The sequence below is a fragment of the Psammomys obesus genome, unplaced genomic scaffold (genome assembly GCF_907164565.1).
Source record: "Psammomys obesus unplaced genomic scaffold, mPsaObe1.curated_primary_1811, whole genome shotgun sequence".
NCBI lineage: Eukaryota > Metazoa > Chordata > Mammalia > Rodentia > Muridae > Psammomys > Psammomys obesus.
Window position 1 is genome coordinate 4254596 of NW_026586550.1, and position 18604 is coordinate 4273199.

At 45.9% G+C, this 18604-nt stretch overlaps 1 protein-coding gene across 1 annotated transcript in view; it reads right to left on the minus strand.

Annotated features, from left to right (window-relative positions):
• Plxna4 (plexin A4) overlaps positions 1 to 18604 on the minus strand; it is a 446010-nt gene that overhangs the window by 48041 nt on the left and 379365 nt on the right. The window contains exons 11-16 of the mRNA XM_055602031.1: positions 18279 to 18375; positions 17741 to 17931; positions 13335 to 13486; positions 7443 to 7560; positions 3603 to 3739; positions 2363 to 2527 (exon numbers count right to left, since the gene is read on the minus strand). Coding sequence (XP_055458006.1) covers positions 2363 to 2527; positions 3603 to 3739; positions 7443 to 7560; positions 13335 to 13486; positions 17741 to 17931; positions 18279 to 18375 — 860 coding nt within the window. The remainder of the gene's footprint in view (positions 1 to 2362; positions 2528 to 3602; positions 3740 to 7442; positions 7561 to 13334; positions 13487 to 17740; positions 17932 to 18278; positions 18376 to 18604) is intronic.

Sequence of the window (18604 nt, forward strand, 5' to 3'; positions counted from 1 at the left end):
CAGGATGAGCCACAACAGTCAGGATGAGCCACAACAGTCAGGATGAGGAAAGCACATTTGTGTTCTGGGAGACAAGGATGACAAGTTGACTGGAATAACAAGGAAAGGATCTCAGAAGCCCAGAGAATGGACAGTGGTGACCAGATGTCCACATTGCCCCTTGCTGAGTTGTTTGTAACACGTACATCTCACGGGAAGCCAGGGACAGCATAGCCCCGTAGCTCTCTGAGGCTCCCAGACTTGAGCTGGCTGTTTCAGCCCTGGAGTCTCCTCCACTAGCCCTTACCACCCTTGGTCTTGTTCTAACGATCCCCTAGAAGGACCTCCAGTGTCCAAGCACAATCTAGTTTCCATGGCAACCATGCCACAGATGGTCTCCTTAGTGCCTTCTGTCTAGCCGAGACCTGTGAAAGCCATGGACAAGGTCCAAATACCTCTTCTAAGTATGGTTGTGACATTTCTCAGACTGGAGTCTCCTGAGCATAGGACACAGATGAAAAGGGCTCAGGTGATTTAACTCTGTGTGGCCTTTCAACAGATGCTATGCTCTGTACCCAAGATGGCTGAGAAGCTGGTGGGGAGGGTAGTTAGCCCTGTGCTTGGCTATGTCCTCCTTGGACTAGAGTGAGCAATGATCTGTTTGCTAGTCACCACAGTGTCACTGACAAACACCCTGCTGTCTAAAGCAGGGCTTTGTAGGTAAACAACTTCTAAGCTTAGTAGCTAGGATTCTGTCACCTGTACTCACGTGTATCTACTTTCCCATCTTTAAACTTCCGATTTCTTCTCTTTCTCAGTGACTCTGTCTTGCATCCACTCATATGCTCACATGCACTCATCTGACTCATAGACTTCCAAGTGTGCGTGCAGGATTCTTTCCAAAGATACATTTCTGGTATCTAGCCTCCTAGACTCATCCTTTCCAACTAGTAATTCTGCATTCAGGTGTAAATAACCCTGTCATTGTCCCCAAACAACCCAGGTACTCATAGGAAGCTCAAATCCACACTGTGCACAGCCACCTTCTATTTAGATTTCTTTAACCTAAGCAAAAATGCTGGCAGTCCAGAATGTATGTCCAAACATCCTCATGGCATGAGTGTGACTTGGGACACTGCTGAGTTCCAGGAAGATGACACCTTTATTTCTGTGACAATGTGAAGGGAAACGAATTTTAAAAGGCCATGAATACCCCCAGAGTATCACTGCCCAACTTCTTGGGTGAGACACAAAGGGCTGTGTGACCTTCCTGAATCACCAAGCTCTGAGGCCAAGGCCTGGCATGGCTCTGACAGACTGTTGCCCCTTCAGGCCTTAGTTAAGGACAGTCAACGGCCTTTCTCATCCCAGCAGTCAGGCTGGTTCTCTCTGGTCTTCCAGCAGAGGGTGGCCAACTATTTCTGTGAAGGGCCAGGCAGCAAATATTGCAGGCTCCATGAGCCATATGGTCCCTGTCACAATTACTCAACTCTGTGCAGTCATGAGAAAACAAATGTAGACAATACAACCAGTGAGAAGAACTGGGTGCCAATAAAATTTTATTTATAAAAATTTAAGCGACCAGCCAGATATGGTCCTTGGGTTCCTGGTTTAAGTTTAACCTTCTAGACGAGGCTTGCCCCTGCCTCAGCCAGTGCAGAGCACTTCTTCATTCAGTCTCCACTAACTTCTCCAGTCCTGGGCCCTCTCTTGGGTAGAACTGCTTGTGGGGAGCACAGAGCAGGGGCAGGTGGGAAGTAAGATGCTGTTACAGGATGACTGCATGGACTGAGTCTGTTCCTTCCCACCTTAAGTCTTCACTGTGTTCTCCATGCACCCCAGAACAGCAGCTCCCTAAGAGGCTCTCAGAGAGGACAGCCTCTGTGGAGCCTGCTCATCCTGATTGGCCTCCAGGCTCGGAAAAGGGGCCACAGTCAGGTGTGTGCAGCTCTATCTCTGATGTTACAATCCTACACCCTCGAGATCCTGTCATCTCTCAGACCCCAGCAAAGTTCCCCTAAAGAAAGAAAGGTCCATGTCTTGCCACAGGTGAACTACTGAAGTGAGGGATTCCTTGTCTGGGTTCTTCCTATGGCGACATCACATGCCCTCCTCCATCTTCTGTGTCATTCGGCTTAGTAAATTTGTGTTGGGTACCACGGAAGCCAGGAGGAATAAGGACCAGGCTCTACCTGGCTGAGTCTGTTATATGAGAGAAACAAAGGCAAGCAGGCAACAGGGCCAGGGAGGACAGGGCTGGAGAGACACCTATCTCCCAAGTCACCAGGGTTATCGAATCAGGTCACCAAGCCATTTTGAGAGCCGAGAAAGATACACTGAGGCCTAGAGGCAGGGAGAAGGTTGGGGGGAATGGTCCTCCTACCTGACAATGCTCCATTCTGGCTCAATACGCACGATGGTGGGGTCCTCCACATACTGAAAGACCAGGTCCTGGCGGATCCTGGCCCTGTCCACCTGCACGGTCACCTTCATGTCCAACACTTCATCTGAGGATGTAGTGTTACAGATAATGTAGGATGGAGAGCGCCTGAAAGGGAGGGTAGAGTACAGGCTCCTAGGTACCAAGGCTAGCAGTGGTCCTGGGCCAACCTTTCTCTTGGTGCACCAGGGGTGGGCACTGCCACAGATAGCTCACAAACCAGGAACAAGGACCTTTTGAAAGGATCCTCTGAGCCTGCCGTTCAAAGAGGCCTGCTCTTTGGGCTGCCCTTATCCGTAGCCCTGCCCCAGTTTTTACAAGGATCTAGCTAAATAAGTCCATTGAGGCTCCTTCCTCCAATTCTCGTTACTGGCCCGCAATAAGAATCCTGTGAAGTGAGTTTGGCAGGAAATGGTCCCTTGCTACCTCCTTCTTGTGACTGTGAGTCCTGCGTCCTGGCATACAGCTCCTTAATCTGCAGCACTGGGATCGAGACTGCCTCTGCCCTCTTATGAGTCTCAGCCCTTCTGTAGATGCTTTGACTACATACATTCATCCTTCCCATTCTCAAAAGAATCCAAATAATGGCTTCTTGGATAGCAGTAATTCAAGGCCCAAGATGGTCTGATTTTGAATCTGCCATACTTCTTATAGGAACACCTTTCTCTGGGGACTTTGGCTCAGATTGGTTATGTCTCTCACAGCATTCCTTAGATGGGCTTCTGTGGCCCCTACTTCAGACTTCTGCTTAGGCAAAATGTATTCCTTGGTCTGCATAGCCCAGCTGGGCAAAAAGCCTCTTGCCTTTGTTGGTTCAGCCTTAGCTCTCTGGGATCACCTGCTCAGAGCAGATGGGGTAGTCCTATGTAGCCTCTAGCAGGACCAGCTCTGGTCCTGAAGGGGCATCAGCTCCCAGTCCCAAGCTGGATGCTCAGTGGTTCCCCCACTCTCTGAAAAGGGTACATACTGAACTGTGGATGGACAGCAGCAGGACACTGCCTCCACCTCCTAATGAAGGCAGGAATCCCATCTATTTATTGTCCTCCACCAAAGGGAGGAAGAGTGCCAGCTTACAGAGGGGCCCACAAAAGTCAGCTTGGGGAAGGGGCAGTTCCTATTTACCCTGAATTTCCCTCCCAGGTTCTTTAACTGTCTGGTCCCTTCCCCTGGGCCCAAGAATTACCTGTGGAAGAGGCAGGGCTGGCTCCCAAACATCACCACCACATTGCTGCCTGCATTCAAGTTAGTGCCTGTGATGGTAACCTGTGTACCTCCAGACATGGGTCCACGGCTAGGCTTCAGATCTGCGAGAGTCAGGGTCTGCAGAGAGAAGAGGACTGAGGCATGCTGGGATAGCTGGAAGAGTCTGGGACAGACTTTAGACAGTGCCCCATGACCTACTGAGAAGCTGCCATCTAGAATTCACTCCTGTGGCCTCTGCAAGCCTCTCTGTATTCTCTGTGTTGAGAGCTTACATCTCTACATGAGTAACAGTAGCTATGATAGCTGCTGTGTACTGATTTGTTGTTGTTGTTTTTAGTGGTAGGTTTTTATCTATAGTGATGTAGATATTGGTATATCTATAAACTACCCAGTCAATGATTTAAAAAAAAATGGCTATCATTATCTATTTCACAGATGAGGTTCAGAGAGGTTCACCAAGTTCTCTAAGGTCATATAGCTGAGACTCAACCCCAGAGCTCTAATCTCCAGCCATTTCTCCAATAAACAGCCTCCTGGTGCTTGAGAAGGGGACCTGCCATGCCCCAAGGTCTCTCCAGAGAACCCTCCTGTGGCCAAAGCATGGAATGTAGGAGGACTGTGCCCAAGAAAGCTTTCAAGGCCTGTCAAGCCCCTCTCCCTGACTGGGGTGGGGGCTGGGAGCAAAGCCCTAGACAACAAGGGATTTGGAGATGCAGTTTGTTCTTTCATTAGCATTTTAATGGAAAAACTTTCCCTGGTCCCAGGTGAGAAGCCTGTATCTGCATTTAAATGAAGACCTCCCTTTCCCTTCCCCTGCCACAGTCCCCTGAAAGAACTCTGTACTGAAACTGAAACAAATGGGTTCATAGGGTTATGGTTATTCTCCTGCAGAAGGCCTCCTTTGGAAGCCAGCAAACTCACCCAACTGCCAGCCACCCAGATCCCAGACCGGTAGCATAAACCTTCGAGACACTAGCTGACCTCAGCTAGGTTTGAAATCCAAGGATAAGGCCCTTTAGTATCATGCTGTATGACTCTGGGCAAGATACTCAACTTCTCTGGTCACACAATTAGGAACTGGCTCCTAACAAAGTTATCTCCGGGACCTGTAGTTTTCTTGTTCAGTAAACTATAGTAATCTGCTGTTTCCAAAGGGTGGCTTTGTCCCACAGACTCCCCAGAGAGGGTGCATGGAGTCTGTCTGCTGGTGTTCTGTGCCCCTGGGCTTTGGGGAAGGTCTAGCATCAAACCTTGGGAAGGGTTGGCGATTGCTAATGGCCTCATTGCAGTGGTGTTGATGCACTGGCTTGAAAGGGTCTGCTCTGGGTGGGAGAGGGTGTTATGGAAACATGTTTTAGACTTGTGAGAAACTATTAATTATTCAAGTCATGCCTCATAAATATTTCACGGTGGGTTTGCACGGGAAATCAAAGTCTGAATTATTTGCCAGCTTTTCACTTGGCTCCATGAACGAACAGACTAGAAGGGAAAGGGAGAAGGAGCATTCCCAGCATGGAGACCTCCTGGGACAGAGCTGGTGATGGGCCAGGAGTGCAGCTTCTGGTCCTTTTGTAGCTTTGACATTCAGCTGACTAACTCACAAATCAGAGCGTGGTAGAGAGACACTGAGGGAAACTGAAGTTTGTCTCTGAAGCAGGATGGTGGGGCAGAGAGTAAAACCTGGAAGAGCCCTATATAAAAGACTGCAAAATTAGTAGGGAAGAAAAGCCATCAGCAAAGAGGAAGGCTGGAAATACCACCAAACCTGGGCTGTGGGGCCACCAGTAACAAGCATGAAGGCACCAGTGTCTGTAGGTGATCTGTAGGGCATTATAATACCAACACCCTGCCCCTCATCTGTGGAGATTTGAGCCCCTGAGATACATAACACAGGGTGGAGAATTAAAGGTAACAGAGCAGATGTGAGAAAGCCCAAATGACCCCCAAAGCCTGAGAAATGAGACATGAAAGCCATACAGTGGGCTCTGAGCTAAGCTTATAAACTTTCTTCCGGCCCCAGACTACTTCTGCCCTTGGAAGCATATCGTTTTCTAACAAACTGTCCATGCTTCTGTAGCTATCACATCTCTCCGATTCTTGGTACCAGAACAGAAGAACTTGAAAATTTCTGTGCATGATTGTTGAACTTCTCATCCCCTAGCCTTGGCACCAGGAAAGGTCTCTTGGTACACCACAGAGCTCTAGAAGTCCCCAGAGAAACCTTCTGGGGAAAGCTACCCCAGGACCCTCCGGAGTGGGTTTTCAGGGTGGGGCTGAAGAAGTGCTGTCTCCCACAAGCCACCTAGCTTAGGGGAAGGCAATGAGGGCTCCATTTCTGCTCAGAAGCATGACTAGAAGGTGAGTCTGTCTTTTCCTTTGACCACATGAGACTCACAAGGATCCCTGCTTTTCATCCCTCTGGGAAACACCTAGCCTCTCTACCCTAAGTAAAAATAGGGTACACAAAGGGGCTGGGGTCCATCATTCTTCCTTCCTGAATACTTATCTTAGAAGATGTGTGGCACTAAGCCATATCCTTAGAAAGACCCTTCAGCTAGGAAAGTGACATAGGTCACCGAAAAAGGAAGGGACCCAATGGATCAAGGTGCTTGCCTTGTAGCAGTTACATTCATTGTTCCTCATGGCCTCTCTGCTCCTACTGTCCTCCCTCTCATGCCTCTTTTACTTCTCTTAAGAACACCCTCCTCATTCCTATCCTTTGGGGTGAGTCCATGGGTCAGATTTATGCTAGGAAAAGCACCTGCCAGGAAAAAGCCACATGGAAATCAGCGTGCAACTTGGATACACGCTGCCTTTCCATTGCTTCATCCATGAAACTTTCTCTTTCTAAATACCCTGGATTCAAGCATAGCTTGCTCTATGGTGGGCACAATCTGGCAGGCATGCCTGGGTTTCCGGAGTGAAAAAAACCGGGCAAGCTGATAAAATGTTCTCAGAAGAAGGGAGGGAAGAAGAACCAGGCGGGAGGAAGGGAAAAGGGGGGTAAAGAAAGGGGACTTTCTAATGTCAGCCACGTGGGCTCTTTAGAAGATCTACAATGGGAAGTGGAAGGACCAAGGACAGGAGATTTTTACCCCTTTCCCCACAGCTGTGAGTCAGGCAGCTGAGCAGGTCTGGACGGTTCAAGAGAGAACTTGAGTAACTTTTGGTGGTCAGGTTGAGGCCTGGGTGAGATTATGGGAAGGGCACTGGTGAGTGAAGGGATGGGAAGTGGGGGCTGGGGTGTGAATAGGGGAAATGGAAGGGGCCTGCAGGTGGGAGTAGGTACAAGACAGATGATGAGAGGATAGGAGGAGGGCAGGAAAAGATGACACATTGCTTATGATATGATGAGTGTAAGTGGACATGGTGGTTCGGAGCCAGGGTACAGCAGTGAGGGTGGTTACCACAGAAAATGGCATCACACCAGATGGGGACTATGGGGGATTTTCCTCATACTGTGAAATAGGTACACGTATTCTTTCCACTTTACAAATGAAGAATCTGAGGCACAGAAAAGTTAGTAAGCTTGTCTGAATTTCCCAATTAGAACATGGCTGAGTCTAGGCATAATTCCCAGGAGTCATCCTGCTGCTTGGTACACAGGAGACACTGGGCCCCAAGGGCCAAGGCTTTCCTGGACCCATACAAGGAGGCACAAAAGTGGAATCTAGGTCTTTGAAACATCGAGGCTATACTCCTACTCTGTTCACATGGACTTCTATAAACATGGATGATGGGGGGAAGGTCTGCTCTGCAATGATGGCCACAAAGCTTGCTGTGTGTCCACCTAGCCAAGCCTTTGACATCCAGGACTCACCATGAAGTAATACAGCTGAGAGGATCGAGCCATGAACTCAGGCCGACACACAGCCACACAGATCTCCACAAAGCCTGCGTGCTGGCTGGGTTTGGCCTCTCCCATCTCACACACGATCCTATGGGAGGAAAGGAGACAGCTCATGAGCCACAGGACTTTCAACGCAGGCCCACAGCAGAGCCAGAACTCAGATCTGACCAAAGGATCTCAAGTCTTTTCTAGGATTTGGGCTGCCTCCATGATGTGTGTCTGCTGTCCCAGCTTTCAGGTCAGGAGAGGAGACACTTCCATGTATGTATATGGAGGAGGGTTTGGTATAGTTACTTTTGCAGATGTGTGTATGTATGTGTTCTCTACCTTACAGATGAAGAAACTGAGGAGCAGAAAAGGGAGGTTAGGCAACCTGCTTAAATATATGTTTAATATAAACCCTTACAGCATGGGGTTAAATCTATGGATTTAGTCAACCATAGATCAAAAATATTGCAAAACAGATTTTACCTGTATTGAATATATGTAGGCTCCTTTAAAAAAAGACACTTATTTTTATTTTATATTCCTGAGGATATGTCTGAATGTGTATATGCACATATATGACTGGCTCCCATGGAGGTGAGAAAAGGTGAGATCTCCTGGGACTGAAGTTGCAGGTGGCTATAAGCTATTGTGTAGGTGCTGGGAACCAAGTTGGGTCCTCTATAAGAGCAGTAGGTAGCCTAGCTACTGAGCAATCTTTCCAGTGCCCAGACTTATTTTTCTCATGAGTCCCTAAATAAAACAACAGAACAACTATTCGCCTAACACTTTTTGATGAATTAGGTATCAGTAATGGAGAGAGAACTGAAAATATGCAAGAGGGTACTCAGAGGTTGTCTGCAAAGACTGCTTTTTTATAGAAGCCACCTAAGCATCATGGATTTGAGTATCTGTAGAAGGTCTTAGAACCAGTCACCCATGGGCACTGAGAAGGTACCATTTACATACAAGCACACACACACACATCTACATGTGCACATATTATATGCATGTACACATACATGAATGTGGTACATGAATGCACACATGATTATATACATATTTATATATTTGTATAAATAAGCATTTTTAAAGCATAGCATATGCACTATTCTAAATACCAGGTTGAACTCAATAACATTCTAAGGTGCTTCCATCTAGCCTTGACATACATAGCTCTACTGTATTCTTCCTAACAGCTTTGAAATATTATGTACATGTTTAAAACTACCATTTATGTAACAATTGTTATATTATGGACATGAAAAGATTCTGAACTTTCTCCTTCTTAAAAAAAACAGCCAAATGAGCCAATATCCACATACCTAAGTATCATGTGTTTAATAGCACAGACTTCTCGGGAGGGAATGCACTGCATTAAATGGTTTGTTCCCTTAACGTTGACAGGATCCAGCTATGCCCCCAAAGCTATATTAATTTGCAAGTGTATCAGTGGTCCACTGTTTTAGCTAAGACTAGACAGTCACAATCCTTTGAAAGTTTTTCCAATATCCTACAGAAAAGATATCATTGTAAGTCCAGTGATTATCATGCTCATGTGACTGTTTTTACATTGCCTTCCTTTGACTTTTCTACCAAAGCCCTCTCTATTATGTTGACCAATTGTTCTTTTGTGACACCTTCTTAACTAGGCATAGTAACTTTTAATTGTTGTAAATGCTGCATTAATTTTCTTCTTGATTGTCAATTTGTTATCTATCTTTTAACTTGGTTTCAGTATCGTCTGCTATACCAGCATTCAAAAACATGTATGTGGCTAAACAGGTTCATCTTTTACCTTTTTGTTTCTAGTTTTGAGTCCTGTGGGGTTGTTGGTTTGGGCGGTTGGTTGGTTTTAGTGCTGTTTTTTTGGGGGGGGGATTTTTGTTTTGTTTTGTTTTGTTTTGTTTTTTTGAGGTGCAAGGGATCAAACCCCAGGGCTTGCACAAGTCACACAAGCATGCTGTCGCTGTCACTGAGCCACACCCTCAACTGTGTGGTTTCTAAGTCTTCTGTTCCTTAAAAAGAACGGCTGAGGAAAGGTTTTACAGTGTGTGTGTGTGTGTGTGTGTGTGTGTGTGTGTGTGTGTGTGTTTCTATATAGATAGCATAATAAACAAATGTTTGCTGTGAGGAAAAGAAAGAAGGACTTTAGCTTTTCTTCCTCAAAATGATTAGAAGCTGTATTCTGCTCCATCACCTGTGTGTGCACATGATACCTTGACACATATGTGCCTGTCTGTGATTTACTAGGACAGCAGACGAACTGCAATGCCTTAGCTGACAAGATTCCAGCTTTACAATAGTATGAGAGTGATATATAAGTCTGCAGATGGTAATCTACAATCTTGTACTTTGAGTTTGGTCTAGAATTTTGTACTTTGAATTTCGATTTCGATCTTTTTTTTTTTTTTTTTTTTTTTTTTTTTTTTTTTTTTTTTTTTTTTTAGCTAGCCACACATTCTATGATACTCTCTGTGATGCTGGCCAGTGACAAAAAGACTCAGGTCCCTGTGGGCCAGGAACTACAGGAAAAAACAACATTGGTAGCTGGTTATGAACACATGACACATTTTCATCTCCTGCTGTTTTCAGTTTATGAAGGGTTTATCAAGACACAGCGCTAAGGGCTGAGAATGCAGCTCAGTGGTAGAACAGTTGCCTAACAGGCACAGGGTCCTGGTCCAAAAGAGACGTAAGGTTGTGGAACATCTGCACAAAACCTTTCGAACTGATGAATTACCTATTCTTATCATTGCTTCAGAATTTTTCTATTATAAATAAAGCTGAGAAAAGCATTCTTAAATATGAATGTTTGCACAGTCTGGTTGTTGAGGGAATGTTCTAGAAACATAGACAAAAGAATGTGGAACATATCAGCTAGACCAGCAGTGGTTCTCAACCTGTGGGTCGTGACCTCCTTGGGTTCCAATGACACTCTCCCAGGGGTTGCCTTAGGCCATCAGAAAACACAGACATTTATATTACAGTTCATAACAGTAGCAGAATTACAGTTACGAAGTAGCAACAAAAATAATTTTACGGTTGGCGGTAACAACTGAGGAACTGTATCAAAGGGTCACAGGAAGGCTGAGAACCGCTGAGCTAAACTAAAGACTGTGGGGAACAGAGTCTTTTCAATACTGGGGATTGGATCTCGGGGTCAAGGGTTCTAGCACTGAGGCAGATATCCAGATCCACTTTCCTTTTCCTTTTTCTTTCTTGATTTTGAGACAGTCTCACTGAGCTGCCTAGGATGGCCTTAAACTCACCTGAGGAGTTTAAACTAGCTGAGGAAAGACTTGAGCGTGAGACTTTCCTGCCTCAGCCTCCCAAGTAGCTAGAATTATAGACTTGGACTTAAAAGTGCCAGCTGAAACTTGTTTCTGGCTTTCTTCTTGGTACTTTTAGGAGAGGGAGGGATGGAGGGAGAGAGCACACTGTGTGACTGTGTGTACATGGCTTATGTGTGTGATGCATGCATGTGAGATGTGGATGGACAGGCCTGTGTACACATGGCCAGAGCAGGGCGGTCAGGGGGCTCCACTCCATTACTTTCCCCTTACTGACTTGAACTAGAAGCTGACTGTCACTGAACTAGAAGCTTACTCTTCCATCTGGGTGAGCTCCCAGGATTTGTCTGTCTCTCTCTCCCAGTGCTAGTGTTACAGGCATCTGAGGCCATATGGAGCTTCCTACTAAGACTTTAAATCCATGTGTACAAATGCCTTCCTGAAAGTTTATCCCAGTTTTTCTCCAACCACAAGCAAGCAATAAAATTGATTCTGGTGTTTCCTTTTATTTCTATTTTTTGTTTTGTTTTGTTTTTATTGGGATAGCATCCCGTATATTCCAGGCTTTCCTCTAACTCACTAAGCAGTTAGAGAAGACCTTGAACTACTGATCTTTTTGTCTTTGCCCATCTCATCCCATGATTGCACCTGCCTTATGTGGTGGGATTGGAGTTAGGGCTTCCTGCGAACCAGGTGGGCACTCTACCCAGCTGGCCTCTGGAGCATTAACCTTTAAAAAAGGGCTCTCTGTTTCTTTCGTTTGCATTTCATTTCTCATATAAGTTTTTGGTTCTTTGTGTATTATATATTCATGAATTATATATTCATGCTCTTTGCTCATTTTGTGATAACTGCCTTTCATTTGTAAAGCCTCTTCATCTATTAACAAGAAGGTACCTATTAATTGTGATGGATATAACCATATCCCCAGCTTTTCGGGCACTTTTATTTTCCTTACAGATTTCTGATGTATACGTTTTCAAATTTTATGTACTCAAAACCTCTAATCTTTTCTTTATGTTTTATTTTCCAGCTCCTGATTGAAACATCTTCCCCTTCACAAAATCAAATGAATTTGCATCTGCATCTTTTTTTCTAATCTTTCGGTTTCATTTTTGTACCCCTAACTCTCTAATCTGCCTGAAATTTATTTGGCTGTATAATGTGAAATAAAGATCTGATATTATTCTGTTCCTCGTCTTAACCAGCACCATTTACTGAAGGATCTTGTCTTACCTTGTTGATTTGAACTGTCAGCTTCCTCACATACTAAATTCTTACTTGTCAGGATTGTTGCCCTGAGCATTCTATCTCACTCCATGGATCTAACTGATATTGTAGCACTTTAATCATCTGGCTTTCTAATAACACTGTTGACGCCTGAGCCATGGTTGAGGGTGTGAAGCTTCCCCGGTTCATGCAGTATCAGCAGCAGTTGGCTTTGCTTTGCTTTCATAAAATTGCAGGGACCACAGATAGATGCTTGGATCACTAAGTGATAGTGGCTGAGGGGAATGATTGCAAGTCAGTGTGGAACCTTCAACATTCCACTTGCTACCAATGCTGTGGGGATTCCCTGATGGAAGTCAGGAGGAATGGCACATGTAGCACCTATGTGGTTCCAAATCATTCAGTCCAGCAAGCAGAAGGGCAGGGCACTTCCCACAGCCCCATCTAATGCTCACAGGACAGCTGAAGAGATTACAGTCTAGGTGAGAGAGGATGGAATACAGACTCCACTGTGCTGTTAAACATTTCATAATTGTGTTTATTGGGACGGAAAGTAGTGTTTACTTTTTTACCAGACAATGTATGGCTACTAGATCTCCTCCACTAGTAAGGGTTAGGGGTCAAGGTCATCTGTTGAACGACCTTTTGCAGAGGCTTGCAAGGAGAAAAATTCACCCAAGAACACATAGGCCTGAGATTAAGTATGGGATTTCATTTTCAGCCTCCACAGAGGATAGCCTGGAGCTTATTTACCTGTGGGGAAGCTCATGGGGAGTTAGAAACAATAGAGGGAATTGAATTCACACTTCACGGCAGACTTTAATTTTGCTCTTTCTCACCTCTCCATACCCCCAGTTATTTCCCATCCTTGTCTACACCTCTCCCTCCCCCTCACAGTACTTCATCTCAGTAGTAAGGAAGGCAAAGGGCTGAGGGTGATTCTATAGACATTCTAGAATGTTAGCTGCAATCTACTCTCCCACCACATGGCTCTGCGTTTGCAAAATCAGTCAGTTCTTAATCTGAAAATCCCAAACCTCAAACACTTGAGCCTTGATATGGCACCGTCAGTGGAAACTTTTATACCAGGAAACTTTATTTTATGGGAGTTACTGTTTAAAATCACCTTCGAGCTATGTGTGTAATGTGTACACGAGACACAAACAAATTTTGTGTTAGATTTGGGGTCCATCCCAGGATATCTTATTATGTGCATACAAACATTCTAAAGTCTGAAAAAAAAAATCCCCTATACAAAATACTTCTGGTCCCAAGAATTGTGGGTACAGGCATCTCAAAGCTGTGCTGTCATCTTTCCCTTCCCTGTCGGTTCCTCCATCTCTCTCTCACTTACTGTTCTGCAGGGATGTAGCCGTCCACTAAGGGGCTGCATTCCACACCAGCCACCTTGACATGTGAAGCGATGTCCCGGAATTCCAGGCCCAGGTTCTCCCCTCGGATGGTGACCTTGGTGCCCCCTTCCCGAGGGCCCGTCACTGGGATGATCTACAGGGAGAAAGAGTCATGATCCTTTAGGCCCCAAGAAGCATCACCACCTACTTGCTGAAGAGGCCAAAGTAGGTGTGGCTCTTTATTGCCTTTGAGCACAGTTACCTAAGCAGGTCCAGAAGGAGTGTGGCTACTTGGGTAAAGAAGCTGTGTTCCTCTGTGGCCCTAGGAGCCATATTCAAAGCTCTTCATCTATCTTCCCACATCATAGAAGAAGAGACTATGACTGAAGTGTTACTACATACTCAGAGAAAATCAGGAGAGACGTCTGGTGTGAAATACAACCGTCCTACCCACCCAAGAAGCACCTACCTCTAGGACCACCTCACCCAGCTTTAAGGTCAATTTTCTAGTCTCCATATGTTGTTTTTATCACTGAAATTCCGAGGTGCTTTCTCACACTTCTTTTGTGTCAATCACTATTTGGGTCAAGTTCCCCATCCTTCCACCCCCCCCTCTTCTCTTGAGAATTAGCCTCTAACTGTAAGATGTCTCCAGTTCTTCCTACCTGTCAGTGGCAGCAAACTGTTGCAGCCAAGTCAACCTGCTAACCTTTCTTCAGAACGTATGGCATTCCATTCACCGTCCTCATTGGCCTGACTGCTCAGGGAAGTGGTTTTAATTTAGACTTTACCCAGGTACACTGGTCAAAGTGACTGTCCTTCCTTCTAGAGATGCCACCAAGGGTATTAAAGCTCATACTTAGAATTTAGGGACTCGGCAACCAGGCCTTGGCCTGCTTTGAGGTAGGGGCTGTGGACAGTGAATATCATCCAGTTGTTTCCCAAAGTAAAGCCCTCTCCTGTTCCTAGTTCTCAGATCATCTACACCCGTGGTGAGGTCCTAGCAAGATTCTGAATGGCAGGAGTCTCTAGTTCTTCCCAGAATGTCCTACTATTCCATTCTGTAAGGATTACATATGGGACAATGTTTTGAATGGCTGGTAATATTGGAGGAACCAAAGACACTAGACTGAGCTGTCCCTGGTGGCAGCTTTTCTGGGCAGGGGGGGGGGTGCCTGTTCACTTACCAAAGACTAGCAAGTTCCTTCCTCTTACATATCCCATGTGGACACGTGCTTGTGAGCCTCCATGCGGTGTGAGTTTACACAGGCATGGTCCCATGAGAGTGAAGACAGCTTCATTGGAAAAATGGGCCCACTGCTGCTCAAGTGCAGTGGGCAGATGTGTGGGAAGCAGGGAGGGAATGCTCATGTCTGACCCCCCCATGTTTGTCCAGGTGGTAAGTCCTCAGTGCATCTCTAGCACCTGGTAGGGGTGCCTGCATGAAGTTACAGCCCTAGCTTGTCATCCTGTAAGAGGGGTTTTATCTTTGGACCAGTCCATGGTTCCTCAGAAGGCTGCTGCCAGGTTAGAGGCAGCCTCCACCATAGGGAGATTTGTCACTTCAGTCCTGTGATTTTCTTGGATTCAGGCCAAGAGGAAAGCAAAGCCAGCTGACAGGTTTCAATGCACTAAGTCACCATGTGCCACAGCCCCAGGGATGGCTTAGCTGTTAACAGCATGGGGGTAGTAGCTCACAGAGGATGCTCAGGATTTCTAATGCACTGGAAAGAAGAGATAGGGATGTGGGAAAGTGGGTTGAAGGGCATTTACCAGCCCCTACCCAGTCCTCCAGCCTGGAAATCACCACAGACAATAGAGTGAAGTGGGGGTTTGGATTAAGTCCCAGATTTGATATCATCATCATGTTGAAGATGAAGAGTCTCAGGTGAGGGATGCATTTTGAAGGCCATCTGAGGTGCCATAGAGGATTCATTCATAAAAGCCAACACTGTTTCTGCTCAGACCCATCCCAGTGGCACAGTTTGTGAGAGGAGTTTATGTCTTGTCACTGCAGTAAAGAAGAACATGAGTCCAGATCTGTGGAGATTTGGAAGGCAATGCTATTTTCTTTATACTCTGGTTATTGTAAAGCCAAAGCTTTACAATGAGACCTAATTGACTAGAATCAGAAAGAAAGAAAAGAAGACCTCCCCTATCAGTGGACTTGGGGAGGGGCATGCATGCAGAGGATGGAGGAGGGGAGGGATTAGGATGGGAGGAGGGAGGGAACTTTGTATCCCACAGGGGGATACAAAGTGAATAAAGTGTAATTAATAAAGAATAAAAAAAGAAAGATAACAGCGCTGGCTTTCACAGGTGTGAAGGGTTGAAATACGACCTCCCCCGTTTATAGGTGGAAGTCCTAACTACACCCCTTCCCTCTAATTCATAGGTAAAAGTCCTAACTATTCCCTCCCCTCCAATTCATAGATAAAATTCCTAACTCTGCCCCTCCCCTCCAATTTTCATAAATGAAAGTCTTAACTCTGTCCCTCTCCTCCAATAGGTAAAAGCATAACTATGCTCCCCTCCTCTGATTCATAGGTGGCAGTTTTAACTAATCTTATTACTTAGTTACTTTTCCTGTTGCTATGACCAAGTACCTGAGAGAAGCAACAAAGGAAAAGGATTTATTTTGGCTCATGTTGTGGGGATTAGATCTATGGTAGTGGGGAAAGCCTTGCAGAGGGCTTGGTCCCTGGTGGCAGGAGCATGTGGCAGCTGCTTGTTGCATGGCATTACCTATAAAGCAGGGAATACAGTTGGGCTCTAACTGTCAATGCTTACCCTCCAGGAACCCATGTCCCCCAGCTTGGTTCCACCTCCTAAAGTTCTACCATCTCCAAAAGCATAACTACCACCTGGAGACCAAGTGTCTCCCATGAGCCTGTGGGAGACATTTCGTATTCAAACCATAATATTCCAGCACCTCAGATTAGGTAGAGATAAGTCTTTACAGAGATCGTTAAACATAAAGGATGCTATTAGGAAAGGTCTTAACCCAGTGTGATCATGGTGTTTTTAAAAACAAAAAACAAAACAAACAAACAAAAGCAACTGGGACATGCATGGGGAAACCATAAAGGGGGCAGTAGACATCTAACCACTTCCTTCACACCCTTCAGAAGCAACCAGTCCTGCCAACACCTTGGTCTTGGACTTTTGCCTCCAGGACAGTTGATTGTTTAAGCTACATGATTTGTGACATTTAGTTACAAATCCCCAGGACCCCAATATAACAAGGCTTCTGTGCTGACCAACCAGGGATATAAAGGGAATATGCAGAAGCCAAAGCACAACACACATGCATAGTCTAGAACCATGGACATCATTGCTCAATATGGGAGGAGTACATTGCAAAACTGAGCAAAGCTGGGTGTGTCCTCCTGATTGGCAGATACAGATACAGCTGTTTACTTCCTTCTCTTTGTCCTCTTTCCCACCAAATCATAATCATCATCCTCCATGGCTGAGAGATATTGAGTACCTACTGTGTGTTCCTGAGGTGATGGGAAGATTAAATAAGATGTGATCCTTATTTAAAATATTTAAATAGAGACATATTTAAAAAGAGACATGCATTTCTCTTCCTATTTAAGAAGTGAGCAAGGATCTTCAGCTTGGCGGAAGAATACCTTAGGTGTATTTACTGTCAGAAGTATGGAATCGGGACAGGAGCAGCAGCTTCCTTGTTTAGATACCATTGGTAATGATTTTAACCAGAATGGTGATGAACAAGAAGGAGGTTGGGAGGCTGATGAACTTCCCAAGAGTGCTACAGAGGCCAAGGAAGTACCATGGCCTTCAAGCCAATCCTTGAAACTCACTCGTGGGACAGCAGAAGTTTAGACTCACTGCATAGGTGAGGCATGCTGAAAGAACTCTACATGACCCTGCTCTGTCCCCACTACCTATGTACTTTGCTCTGCCCAGTTCTTCCCTATTCTCCACATTTAGACTTCTGAACTGAATCCAGATATATTTCTAATTCTATGTCTAGATCTTATTGAGGCAAGTCTGAAGTCTCCTGCTACTCTCCAGAACTGGCTTTGCTCCCTGGACACAATGCAACCATAACTATTGACCAACTTCTAGTAAGGCGAAGTTGGTGAAGTTTCACAGCCTTGACACTGAGATGTCTGGGCACAGAGGGAGGGAAGAATAAGGTTCTAATAGGATAGTGGAGCCCCTTTCTGTCCCCAACCCTCCTGGGCCAGGGAAAGTTCTCGGAACCAAATCTAAGCTTCTAGAAGAAGCTGTGAAGGAAAATGAGGCTATGCCCCACCATTCAACTCTACCTGATAATCAACACCATAGGCAGGAATTGTCTCGAGAGCCCAGGTCTCTGGCAAGATATAGAGTAGTTCAGCAGCCTAGAGTGTCTCCAGGTGGGGTGGTGGCTTACCTCTGTGATCCGAGGGTTGGTGCACTTGCTGTTGGCTCCCGACAGTTCCAGCCACCGGCTCTCATGAGCAGGGCAGTGCTGGCGCAGGGTGCACTGGCTTGGGCTCTGACACCAGCCACACTCAAAATCGGGGTCAGCCTTGAGGCACAGGCCACAGCTCTCACGCATGGCCCCACACTTGTAGAGGTAAACTGGAAGACAAGGACAAGGGGCACTTTGGGGTAAAAAGTGTCTGAAAGTGCCACAGGGAAACTGTCTCTTCATTTGGTCTCAGCCATCCTGCACAGCAAACTTCAGCTACTCTGCCATGACAGTGCAGAAGTGCAGAGCCCAGGGTCAAAAAATGACAGGGGGTGGAGAAGAGCTAGGTCTGCGAAGAAAATGCTCAAGGCCCAAGGGAGATTGACAGCTGCTGGGAGTTAGGGATAAGATGACAGAGATGACATCTTCCCCAAAATGCAGTGCTGCTCTGCTCTCTCCTTCCTTCCCTTGCCCCATTCCCACCCCTCCCTGCCTTCTCTATCAGCCCTCTTCACACCTTTATTCTGGGCTGGGTTGTCAATGTTGAAGTGTCCATTCCACACGACTGTCAACTCCACCGGCAGGTTGTTGATCTCCATTCCTTCATAGGAATACTGCAGCCAGAATGAGGGGGCAAGGAAAGAGGGGAAAAAACAGTTACGGAGATCTCTATGGAGACCTGAGCACTTAGCCTGGGGCCTTCAAGAGCACACAGGGTTAAGGACTAGCCAAGATTGTGTCTATGTATATATTCATAAATATACATACACTTGTATGGTGAGCTGGAGGGCTAGAGGAGCCAGGTGATAATTTAGAGAGTAGGGCTGGGCCTCTATAGAATAC